Source organism: Neomonachus schauinslandi, chromosome 4 (assembly GCF_002201575.2).
Source record: "Neomonachus schauinslandi chromosome 4, ASM220157v2, whole genome shotgun sequence".
NCBI lineage: Eukaryota > Metazoa > Chordata > Mammalia > Carnivora > Phocidae > Neomonachus > Neomonachus schauinslandi.
The window spans coordinates 69881166-69895088 of NC_058406.1; the positions used below are offsets into that span (position 1 = coordinate 69881166).

General features: G+C 36.1%; 1 protein-coding gene across 1 annotated transcript in view; it reads left to right on the forward strand.

Annotated features, from left to right (window-relative positions):
• Positions 1-13923, forward strand: part of DNAI3 (dynein axonemal intermediate chain 3) — a 71256-nt gene that overhangs the window by 32253 nt on the left and 25080 nt on the right. The window contains exons 12-16 of the mRNA XM_021690160.1: positions 880-966; positions 1841-1969; positions 4468-4541; positions 10298-10442; positions 12008-12095. Coding sequence (XP_021545835.1) covers positions 880-966; positions 1841-1969; positions 4468-4541; positions 10298-10442; positions 12008-12095 — 523 coding nt within the window. The remainder of the gene's footprint in view (positions 1-879; positions 967-1840; positions 1970-4467; positions 4542-10297; positions 10443-12007; positions 12096-13923) is intronic.

Consider the following 13923-nt stretch of genomic DNA (forward strand, 5'->3'; position numbering starts at 1 on the left):
GGTGGTCATAATGATGACCCAGAGCCCATCCTCCAAGCTCTGCAAATCCTGAAATGCTTTTTGTTACTCATTATGAAGGTGATACAACTCTAAGAATATTTTAGAAAAAGGGTGCCTGGCTGGCTCAGTCAAAGAGTATGCGACTCTTGATCTTAGGGCTATGAGTTCAAGCCCCATGTTGGGTGGTAGAAATTACTTTAAGTAAGTAAGTAAGTAAATAAATAAATAAATAAATAAATACTTTTTTAAAAGAATATTTTAGAAAAGCAAATGATGAAAATAAAATCACCCACAATTCTGTAATCCTGACATTTTGTTAACATTTCAATGTGTTGAAATGACTTTTAATCATTGAAAATTAATCTAATTTCGTGTTGCATATTTTAGTTTACTCTCATTTTTCTAAAAATGACCATCCATGTATATGCAAACTTGGAGTTGGCTAGAATATTCAATTAAGTAGAAATCATCACTTTCCAGCCTTTTTGGACAACTGAGTATTTGTACTACTTCTGGAGAACAGGCAAAGCTGCTCTCCACACAGTCACAGCACATTCCCAAAGACAGAGGAAGAACTTTTCCCAAAGCAGAGGAAATTGCATACGGTTTATACTGGAGTTTAAAAAAAAAAAATACTAGCTTTTATTAACACAAGCACAAAAATCAAAGTGCTAAAAAATACCTTTATAGAGAAAAAAACATTCTTTGTCATGATTTAAAAGTTGCTGACTTACTAAAGATGTAGGCTAAATTTGATTATCCTTCAAGGTGATTGATTCATCAGAGTGCATGCCAATACCAATAGGTTTTAAAAAATCTTTAAGACCCAATGAGCTATTTCCTGAAAATATGTTGTAATAAGCTTTATTTCTGTTTTAGATTGTCATGTGGGATATTACTGCGCATGCAGATCGCATAGAAAACATCAAGACAGGTGGTAGTAGAAGTAAAAAAGTCACGCTCAAGGTTAGCTTTTTATAACTTTTCACTTGCAAGTTTCTTCAGTTCAGGGGTTTATCAAAAAGTACATAACAGAACTGCCAAGCTACACAAAGACTCAATATAAAGGGGAAAAAAGTATTATTTCCCACACCTTCACATCTGTTTGTGGACATGTTCTGAACCGCTTTTGTGTAGGTCCTTGATTCAAAAATCAATAAAACAAGTCGCATGACCTACCTGAGGACATTATTTTTGTCGTTGTTGTTAAATAAAATAAAGGGCCCAAGTGACTTGCCTAAAGTGATGTCATGGAAAGAGCATGGGACAGTAGGACCATGTATGTAGGCTCTGGACTGTAGTCCTGTGAGTTTGGACATGTCTTCTCACCTCAGCAAGCATCAGTTTTCTCATGTGTAGAATGAAGGGGTTACCATCCTTTCTGATAATCATATACTATGATTTTGTGACGCTGTGGTTGCTGCCAAGAGGGTTGAGGCAAGATTCCTGAGCTCCTGACATAGTACTCACCCACAATATTGCAAACCTCTACCCCCAGTTCTTCAATCTGAACACCAATGGGCCTCCACAAAGACCCTGTGGGGCGTGGCCCTCTGTGCATGCAGGAAACACTCCTTTAAAAATGGGATCTCCTTGATCCTTTAGGGAGTGGGTCAGTCATTCCTGTTAAGTTTGGAGATGAAACCTTAGACTAAATTGAAGGGAAAGTGCATAATCTTATTACCTAAATACATGATGCATTGAAACACTAGTTTCAATGTTTTTCTTTGAACTAGTATTTCTCCAAGTTATTAATTCTAACTAGAGTAAAGAGTAAAGTATGAATTCACTCATTAGCTCTCTGAAATTAGCACATAACTTTCTTTTCACATTTTTCCAGCCTATGTTTCTCCTTGAACCAGACAGTAATAAAGAAGCAACATATATCAGACATTGTGCAGTCTCCTCAATAGAAAATGGTCATAAGAAAGTAATTACAGATATACATTGGCTGTCTGACACATTTGAGGTGAGTCTTGATGGTTTCATAATTTTCTCCTGCTGGATTGTACATTTCAGAAGATTTTATTCAAAGAGCATATTTCAAGTCAATAATTCATTTACTTTTAAATTATAAAAAAGCCAGGAACCAGGGCATCAAACAGTTCTGTCAGTGTTGCCTGGCCAATATCTGACTTTGGGATGAGACTAAGGCCAATGTTTCAACTTCAATGGCTTATAAACCACTAAAAACTGTAGGTGGTGTCAACAATGATATAATATAATAGTGGAGAAGATAAGAGTTTGATATGTAAAGATAGAGTGCAAATATTTTACACCCTCAGGCTTTGTGGATTTAAAATTTATAATTTCAGCTAGTTGGAGCAGGCAACTCTGAAGATCTGTGACATATAGTAATGTATTATTTTGTCAAGGCAATTTTGAACTGAATGCACCGTGAGGCTGGTGGGTGAAAACTAATCATGCAGTGAATGAGTCCAGCTGAGTGCCTAGCCTCTGCGTTGTAGTTTGGCTTTGTAGTTCTGTACCTGACTCACTAAGTCTGGTGTTAGTGAATTTGGAAACTGGTAAGCTCCCCAAATGTTTCCTTCAAGGACACTAAGGGTCTACTGTGTACTTTGAGAATATCAAAGAATATTATGACAAAGTAGAGTTATAAAAGGTAATTAGCTCTCCAACATATTCAAATGGATGATGCAAAGCAACAATACTTTCAAAAGTTATAATGGATCACAACAAATAGCCCAGACAGTTTCTATTACCTCTAAGAGTTTAACATAGGGTAACGGAAGGAACTCTCTGTTTCAACTTCATCTCAGCTCACACGGTACACACAAATTAATTCAGATGATTATAAATTTAAATAAAAATCACAAATCATAGGAAAAATATAATAAAAATCAAAATAGAATACCATAGAATATCATATTTCTGGATTGGAGATAGTTTTCTAAGGTAATTAATGTTGAAAGAAATTCAAAACATACACATGTAAATTTCTAAATTTAACAAAGAGCAAACAACAAAATGGAGGAAAATATTGGTCTAAAATACGGTTTCCAGTAAATAAAACATATACTGAAAAACAATTAGTAGATAAACAGGAAAATCATTCAGGCTTTCTAATATCAAAGAAATTAATAATAAAGCAACAATAATATACTATTTTGGATCATTTAATTTTTAAATAAAAATTTAATAAATAATAATACCCTGTGTTAGAAAGGATGCAGTGGTGAAACCAGTAAACTCTAACACTGCTGGTTCCAACATAAAACTTTTGGAATACAATTAGTGTGATTCTTAAATCATCCAAATTTTCAACTTTTTGAACAGTAATTCAAATTTTGGGAATTCATATTAAGAAATAATCCAATTTGTGCCTCAAGATACACCGTTACATGCACATCTTAACAAATTATGTCAAAATGTATTCATGAAAAAAGACTGGAAAAGAAGATAGGTAGAATTATATTTGATATTAAACCTCCTATTTTCCAAATTTCTATAATATTATGTTGTTGTTGTTGTTTAAATCATTAAAACATAAAAGCTCAGAGCAAGCACACTTCTGAGGTCTCGCACTTTATACAGCAGGGAAGGCTCAGTAGAGGGAGAGGCAACACGGACTCTGGATTCCTTATCAGATGAGTAGAAGCTGACAGCATTTGGGAACCAGAGAGTGTTCAGGCTCCTGTGGCCGTGGCCAGGTTTCCAGGGTCTTAGTTCCTGGGACACCTACTGGCCTGAGCAGGGCAGCCCCTGTTTCCCTCCTCCCACCCGCTACTTCCACTGTTTATTTGCTGCTGGAGCCCCTACCTGTGATTACTATTTTGCTCATCAGTCATACCAGGAAGGTAGGGAATTGGGGAAAGTCATGTCTCCCCTACTGTTTCAAGAGTGACACCTTCATAGATTGCCACAAAACCTTTCACCTTGTTTCAAAGCTAGCTAGTTGGAACTTGGGACCTTCTAGGACCCGGAGGAGCCATTAACCCTCCTTGGATTCTTGCCTGTGCCGGGTGATTGTTGGTATCTAATGTTACAAAATGTTATCTAATGTTACACCTTATCTGCCTAACAATGTCATCAAAACGCCTATGTTCTATTCCACCATTAATAGTAAAAAACAAAAGACCCTGCATTTCTAATTATACTGGATAATGAAATTGTGATACACCATCTATATATTATAAAACTGTTAAAATGACTTACGAGTACACAGGTAAGTGTTCAAATTACATCAACTGAAAAATCTAAGGATAGAAATTTTTATGCATGCTAGTTAAAACTATGTCAAAATGTTTCTGTGAAAAAAAACTGGAAAAATATATGGCCAAATTACATTTTATTTTAAAATTTATTCTTCAAATTTCGGTGATATTGTTATATTCTTTTAATAAAAATTAAAACAAAGAAGAAAATATTAAAAGAGTAAAACGCTATGAGAAAAGCCATTACATCCTAGGTACAAATAAATTACTTCTTGTGTCTTTAAAAAAACAGATTAACAGATTGGGTGCTGTCTTTGAGAATCGAAATGGAATATGCTGTCAACTTGTCACATGTTCAGCTGATTGGTATGTCTTTGTTAGTGTTTCTGGGTCAACTTCAAAGTCAGAGGGGGTGAGGAGGAAGGTTTCCCCACCCTTCTACCAAGCAGTACTCTGGATACCACCTGGGTGTCTCACAACTCCACTTAACTCTGACACTATCCACCAGGACTCACAGGTTAAGGTTCAGTCCTACCCAACTGCTCTCTCGAACACCTCTCCCCTATCACCGCCCACTCCCCTGCCGGCCACCTCAGATGCCAGTCACAAACCCAGGTCATTACCTGTACTTCTGACTGACTGGCTGTAGACTGGAGGTTCCCAAGATTCCCTCCATCAGGTTGGATTAATTTGCTAGAGTGGCTCACAGAACTCAGAGAAACATTTTACTTACTAGATTACTGGCTTACTATAAAAGGATGTAACTCAGGAACAGCCAGATGGAAGAGAGGCAGAAAGCAAGGTATGGGGAAAGGTTGAGGAGCTTCCATGCGCTCTCTTGGTTCTCACTCTCCCGGATCTCCACGTGTTCACCAACCAGGAAGCTCTCTGAACCTGGTCCTCCTGGGGCTTTAGGGGGCTTCATTACACAGGTACAATTGATTAAATCTTTGGTCATTGGTGACTGAATTCAATCTCCAGCACCTCTCTCCTCCCTGGAGGTCAGGGGGTGGAACTGAAAATTCCAACTCTCTAATTGCACGGTTGGCTCCATTGACAACACACCCCCATCCTTAGGTACTTTCCAAAAGTTGCCTCATTAACATAACAAAAGGAATCTTTACCACTCTCAACTTCTAGGAAATTCCAAAGGTTTTAGAAGCTCTCTTCTAGAATCCTGGAGGAAGAACAGATTTATATATCTTATAATTCACAACATCACAGTCTTATTTTAAACACTACCTAAAATATTTTCATACAATATATTCTTTTTTCTTAGATACTTCTAAAATCATTATCTTTTGTTCCTTAAATAGTCTTTATCGTAGCGATTAAACCTGATATTAACAAAAGGGCAGAATATTATAGATTGTTGCTGGTTGAAAAAATATTTTTAAAGATACAAATATGTTGTAAAAAGAATACATATGTGTGTACACACCCACCCCCACACAACTATATCCTATACTACAGGTAGTAAGTAATAAAGTTGCTGGGGCGCCTGGGTGGCTCAGTTGGTTAAGCGACTGCCTTCGGCTCAGGTCATGATCCTGGAGTCCCTGAATTGAGTCCCACATCGGGCTCCCTGCTCAGCAGGGAGTCTGCTTCTCCCTCTGACCCTCCCCCCTCTCATGTGCTCTCTCTCTCATTCTCTCTCTCTCAAATAAATAAAATCTTTAAAAAAAAAAATAAAAATAAAAAAATAAAGTTGCTGAATCAAAGAAAGAGCTGACTCAAGCCTCAGAAACAGCCGCAGGGATTTGGGTAGCAGGAATGAATGGCCAGCCCCTTCCATCTGAATGAATCAGTTCCAACCTGACTTCTGTTACACCACAAACTCACCCCTTTGTCCAAGGAGGGAACGGCCAGGCACCCTGAGTGACAGTTCCAACCTGACTGCATGGAATGGGGAAGGGATAGTTCCCCCAAAAAACAAAACAATTAGAATGCTCTTGCTAAAAAATAAAAGAGCACGAGGGTGGGGGGATTATTGCCCAAAAGGGCCACCAATAGGGCCATATGGAATATTATACAACAAGTAAAATTGTAATGATTTCATGCGCAATGTTTATGGTATGAAGTTGATTATAAACAACAGAATGCAAAGCTATACTCTTCTTCAATAGCCTTGGAAAACATTTAGAAACACTGAACAGACTTAAAATATTACATGTTTTTTATTTAAGTCACAGGTCCTTGATTGTTGGTTATAATGATGGCCCTTGAATTTAGAAATATTCTAGAATATTCTGGAGATAATTCCTTCAAAAGTTGTTAAAGTAAAAAAAAAGCTTATGCATTTAGAAAAGCTAACTTTTAGTTATTTGGAAAACTTACCAGTTCTAATCTTTATACCTCAGCCATGCCAAGGTTCTTATAATATAGAATAAGGTAAAATAAGGATCTATTAATAAAGAATATGTGACTGAACAATAGAATGTTACTCAGCCATAAAAAAAAGAATGAAATCTTGCCATTTACGTCAACATGGATGGATCTAGAAGGTATAATGCTAAGTGAAATAAGTCAGTCAGAGAAAGATAAATACCATACAATTTCACTCCTATGTGGAATTTAAGAAACAAAAACAAACAAACAAAAAAACGCTTTTAACTATAGAGAACAAGCTGGTGGTTACCAGAAGGGAGGTGGATGGGGGAATGAATGAATTAGGTGAAGAGGATTAAGAGTACACTTATCATGATGAGCACTGAGAATGTATAGAATTGTTGAATCACTATTTTGTACACCTGAAACTAAATATAACATTATATGCTAATTATACTGGAATTAATAAATTAATTAATTTTTAAAACCCCCAAAAAGAATATGTGATTAATTTATGCAGAAAGTTCAACTGAAGTTATCTGTATTTAGCAAAATCATTTCTTTCTTTTTTTCAAAAATTTTTTAAAGATTTTATTTATTTATTTGAGAGACAGACAGAGAGCACAAGCAGGGGAAATGGCAGAGAGCATAAGCTCAGACTCCTCGCTGAGGAGCCCGATGGCCGGCTCAATTCCAGGACCCCAGAATCATGACCTGAGCCAAAGGCAGATGCTCAACCAACTGTGCCACACAGGCGCCCCTAGCAAAATCATTTCATGAATAATGCAAATTAATGCTATAAATGAGGTTCAAGATCTTTCTAATTTGGAAAAACAGTTTTAAATCAACTATAATTGTAGTTTAAAACAGATCTTTTTGTGTCATTTGTGGTGTTCTCTCAAGGATTTATATTTTGACAACATAAAAATGATTAATACTTTCAACAATTCATTAAGATGAATAAATGATTAATATTTATTAAGTCACATAAATGAATAAAAGTTTTGTTAGTCTTACTTGAGCTACTAACCATTTATCTAAATACTTTAACTTACACACCTAAATTCTTTAATAATATCTTAAGTTTATTAATCAGGTTACTCATAACCTCAGTGATAGAAATAATAGAGCTAATACAGCATGTCCTTTGCCATCCTCATCATATGTTTTCACATAATTAATACAAAGTCACTTTTATACTAAGATACTATATAAGTATCATTATAAATGTGTTACCAAGTTTATTACATTTAAAATTATACTCTATAGATGTGTGGAGCTTTATAAAGAATTTTCATATACATTATCTCATTTGATTTTTATAGTCAACCTGTAAGGAAGGAAAAATAAGAGGAGAAATAACCTTTATTGGATGCTTACTATGTACAAAGCACATTAAATCCAACATTGCCTGTGTATGTGTTGTTTTCCCAATGAATATACATATATTTATGTTATACATATTTTATGTTTATATTATATATTATATTTGCATTATATATTTATATATATTTATAATATATAATATGTGGTTATATATCATGTCTCTTGTATATGACACCAAAAACACAAGCAATAAAAGAAAAAAGTTGAAATTCATCAAAATTTTTGTGTTTCAAAAGGCCCTATCAAAAAATTGAAAAGACAGTCCACAGAATGGAAGAAAATATTTGCAAATCATATTTCTGATTAAAAATCTCTATCCAGAATATATAAAACTCTTACAACTCAACAATAAAAAGACAAATAACCCCATGTAAAAAGGAGCAGAGGTTATCAATAGACAGTTTCCCCCAAAAAAATATACAAATGGCTAATAAGCACATGAAAAGATGTTCAACATTAGCTATGAGGGAAATGCAAATCAAAACCACAATGAGACCTAAAATAGCCAAAGCAATAATCTTGACAAAGAAGAACAAAGTTGGGGCGCCTGGGTGGCTCAGTCGGTTAAGCGGCTGCCTTCGGCTCAGGTCATGATCCTGGAGTCCCGGGATCGAGTCCCACATCGGGCTCCCTGCTCAGCAGGGAGTCTGCTTCTCCCTCTGACCCTCCTCCCTCTCATGCTCTCTGTCTCTCATTGTCTCTCTCACAAATAAATAAATAAAATCTTAAAAAAAAAAAAAATGCGGGGCGCCTGGGTGGCTCAGTCGGTTAGGCGACTGCCTTCGGCTCAGGTCATGATCCTGGAGTCCCTGGATCGAGTCCCGCATCGGGCTCCCTGCTCGGCGGGGAGTCTGCTTCTCCCTCTGACCCTCCCCCTCTCATGCTCTCTCTATCTCATTCTCTCTGTCTCAAATAAATAAATAAAATCTTAAAAAAAAAAAAAAGAACAAAGTTGGAGGACTCACACTTCCTGATCTCTAAACTTTCTACAAAGTTACAGCTAGAGACAGATGTACTGACACTGGCATGAGGATAGACATAGAAATCACAGAGCTCAGAAATAAACCCATATGTCTATGGATGACCAATTTTCAACAAGGGCACAAAGACAATTTAATGAAGAAAGACTAGTCTTTTCAACAAATGGTGCTGGGACATCTAGATATATGCAAGCAAAAGAATGAAGTTGGACCCTTACCTCATACTGTATAAAAAAATTCACTGAAAATGGAATAAACACCTAAATGCAAGATCTAAAACTATGCAACTTTTAGAAGAAAACATAAACAAATAAAAGCATAAATGTTCATGACCTTGGATTAGATAGTGATTTCCTACATATTACATCCAAAGCACAACCAAATGCAAATCTAAATCAATTTTGATGAGACTCCACCTCCCCCACTAGGATGGCTATAATAAAAAAGACAAAAAGTAGCAAGTGTTGGCAAGGATATGGAGAAATTGGAATCCTCACACATTGCTGATGGGAATATAAAAATAACACAGTTGCTCTGGAAAACAATCTAGCAGTTCCTCAAAAGATCAACCACAGAAATTACCATATAACCCAGCAATTACACTCTTCAGTGTATACCCAAGAGAAATGAAACCATGCATCCAAACAAAACTTATACACAAATGTTCAAAGCAGCATTATTCATAATAGTCCATCAACTGATGAATGGATAGACTGTGGTATATCCTAAACAACAGAATATTATTTGGCAATACAAAGAAATGATACACTGATATATACTACCACATAGATGAACTCTGAAAATATGCTAAAATGAAAGAAGCCAGTCACCAAAAGCCACATATTGTCTGATTCCATTTATATGAAATGTCCAGAATAGACAAAACTATACAGACAGGAAGTAGATTAGTACTGTCTAGGGCTGGTGGGATGGGCTGGGGGACAGTGAGGAGTGACCGCCAATCTGTACAAGGTTTCTTTTTGGGGTGATAAAAATCTTCTAAACTTAATTGTGGTGATGGTTGCATAGCTCTGTGACTATATTAAAAACCATTGAATTGTGTACTTTCAGTGGGTGAATTTTGTGCTATATGAGTTGTATCTTAATAAAGTTGTTAAAAAGATGGTGCTAAAAAATGCTGAAAAAATGCTGAAAAAGATGCTAAAGAAAAAGATGGTGTCAATCTCCAAACTCAGTTCTCATATATGATAATATTAGTGTCAATACCAGCAGTCATCAAATAACCCTATAAACTGTATAATTCTCTAAAACATAAAATGCAAAACAATCCCATGTCATAAAAATCTTAGTTTCAGAGATATTAAGATACAGCCATGATCACATTGCTTATGTAGAGCAGCATAAAGTATGGTAGTTCTAAGGCTACATCTCTTACTTATACTAAATAAAATGTGAATTTTTTTAAAGCACAATATGTTTTTGGGATATCAGACCACAGAAAGCTTTAACCCCACAATTAATAGAGAAAAAGAAAGAAGAACATATTGAAATTCCTTTGGATGTACCATCTACTTTTTTGCATCTCGATCTCTCCTGGAAACCTCTCACTAAGGTAAGTAACATGCAATTTAGTCCATTCTATTTGCTTGCATATACACTTATAATATATTTGCATATACATACATATATATACACACACTCTAGAAGTAGAGCAGCTCAAATAAACACAGGACTTTATAATTAATGTATTCATTTAACCAATAAATTCTTTTATTGAGAATTATTATGAGGCCTGCCTAGGTCAAGCCAGAAATCACAATTTTTGTGAACTCAAGATTGATATTTGTTCATGTATAAGCATGCCCCAACTTACTAATGGTTAGTATAATAATTATGCATTTGCATATGCAGTTGCTTGTAAACCAGTAGGCTCTCAGGTTAGCCTGGAAAGCTAATTTTAATCTCTAATATAGGCAAAATTCTGCATTTTTTTCATGTAGTAGGAAACAGTATTTTAATATCTATAACCAAACAAAAGTGAAAGTAATTGAAAGAGAAATTATTTGTACTTTTCTTGAAAGGCAGAGCTTTGAAGAAAAGCAATTTTAATTTAAGAAAGATATGGCTGTGGATGGAATATGTGTGGAAAGTATGAATGGGCTTCTGACATTGATGACCCTCTTTTTTTTAGAATGTCTAGTTCCAATTCCAAACTTAAGATTTAGTCCCTTATTTTACAAGTATCACTAGAATTATATTACTATGTATTTGCTCCAAATGGAAGAGAAAACACAGAGGGGTGAGAATATTCCAGAAGGAGCTAGGATTAGAAATTAGAAATTAGAAAGAGAGGATGAGGAATTTTCTGGGGTAGGATTTACCAAGCTGTAAACTGTTTAAAAAGAAGTGAGCAAACAAAAACTTACCTGGGAATAATTGTCAGCATGTAGACAAATGTCCTGATGGAGAAATGTGGGGCAGAAGTTGTAAGGGAAAGTATAAAGAATGACAGCTTCCCATTCTGGTGCAGATCCAGGGCCACTTCTGGAACTCAGGGGCACGTGTGTCCCCAAGGTGACTCAGCAGTGCCTGGCAGATGAAAAGACCCCACACAACTTTCTGGAGCTTCATTTAAGTGAAAGATGTAGGAACCAGGAGAATAAACCTTTATTTTATATTAAAACCAAAAAGGATGTATTATGAACTAGAATACACAATATTTTCAGAAATTAAACAGGATTTGGAAATGAGCCCCTGGACAAGCTCCCTTCGACTGCAGGGTTTTATTTTTATTTATTTATTTATCTTCAAAGATCTTATTTATTTATTTGTCAGAGAGAAAGAGAGAGCACGCACAAGCAGGGAGGAGGGGCAGAGGGAGAATCTGCAAGAAGCCTGACTCGGGGCTTGATCCCAGGACCCCGGGATCACGACCCAAGCTGAAGGCAGACACCCAACCGACTGAACCACCCAGGTGCCCCAAGTTGCAGGGTTTTAGAGACTGTGGTTTAGGCACTGTCTGTGGGGAAAAGCAACTAGGAATCTGATGGAGAATGGAAAAGAGACAAAGGGAGGGAGGGAGGTGGGAAACAGCCATCTGGGGGCGGAAGGAGAAGGCAAAAATAAGTCACCCACAGGATATATGGAAATAATCTTTCTTCTATGTTTTCCCAAAAGATAAGGCTGTCTAAAGGTGAAACAAGTTTAGACCACTGCCCAACCAAGATCAGCCTGAGTGAAGACAATCTCCTTTACAAAGCACAAGGTAACTGCCTTTGCTTATTAAAATGGCATGTAATAGTTTGAGTACTAGTGATTCCTAATGTCCAGGGTGCGTTACTTGCTAAGATAGTCTGATTTGTAAAAAGAATACAGAAAACCAAACCCTCCAATATGGAACTTTATAATGGCTATAATAACTATAAGGGTGCCTGGTGGCTCAGTAGGTTAAGTATCCATATCTTGATTTGGGCTCAGGTCATGATCTCGGGGTTGTGAGATAGAGCTCCACATTGGGATCCTCACTGGGCACGGAATTGCTTGAGATTCTCTCTCTCCCCCTCCCCCTCACTCCTCAAAAAACAAATACACACACACAAAACTATAGCCAACACATTAAAACTGCCTATACACACACACACAAAGATTTGACGACAGAATTCAGTTTAGTTTAGTTTCATAAACATTTACTGAGTATATTTTTGAGAACTCATTACATTAAAAAAAATTTTATGAAGCTGTCCTAATAAATATGGATGTGCTCAAAGAATAATTCTATAGAATGGAACATATCTCGAGTCTAACAAAGTAAGTTATGAAGTATAAGAAATAAATTACCATTCCCAGTCAGAATATAATAGAAAAATTAATATTTGTACAGCAACATGATAAAATAGAGAAATAACAATTGCCTTTTACATCTGTCTCAACTCAACCCCTACACCTTTGTTGAAGTAACTGAAGGGTACACATACAAATGTCAAAACTATTAAAATAAAGGTGTTCGTGAATATCCCACCCGAGAGCAATGCACAATGAAAATGTAGCAGAATCACTAGAAACTGAAGTACTTTCCAAATATTTGCCTTGTCAAATGGATTTCCATTTATAAATTGTTGAATGTTCAGTTAAGTGATAGAATATCTCGTAAAAAACATAATATGTATCTAATACCCTGCTTGGGCAAAACTCACTTTGAAGCTGTGTGTTTCATAGATACAACCCAAGACCTCATGCTAAAAAAAAAAAAAATGTTTATAGACCTTTTCTAAGCACTATTAAAACATTGCGTGTTTTTTATGTATTTGGGCCTGCTTCATTTCAGAAGGAATGGAAGGTGAGTTCTCTCCACTTCTTCGTAGTCAACTGTCAGCTGCAATTTATTGAATTTTGGCCATGAGTTAGGTACTGTGCTAATTAATACTGCACATGCTTTCATTCATTTACCAGGTATTTATAAAGTGCTTATCTTATGCTAGGCCCTGAGGGTGCAATGGTGTGTAAAACAGATGCTAATGGTCATGACAATCCTGCAAACTGGGAATTTTCATTACCATTTTATGATTAAGGAAACCAAGACTGAGAGAGGTTATGTGCGCGTGGGTGGTTCAGTTGGTTGAGCAACTGCCTTTGGCTCAGAGTCCTGGGACTGAGCCCCAGGCTGGGCTCCCTGCTCATCGGGGAACCTGTGTCTCCCCCTCCCCCTGCTCCTGCTCTCTCTCTCTCTCTCAAATAAAGTCTTTAAAAAAAAAAAAGGAGTAACTCATTAAATGCCCTACTCTTTTTAAATTAATGAAAAAAGATGATCGTGAGGATCTTACTGCTTTTATCCAGTTGATAGTAAGGATATCACTATATCTTTTAAAAGTGTGTTTTTTTCCTTATTCACTTTCAACAAGTTTATTGAGGTATAATTGACATACAATAAAATGTAATGTTTTCAACACAGGGCTATTACATATACATATGTGTATATACATATGTACGTGTACATATACGTGCCTTTGTATGGACATGTGCTTTTATTTGCTTGGGTAAATACCTAGGAACGGGATGATTAAATCATGTGGCAGGTGTATGTTTAACTTATTAAG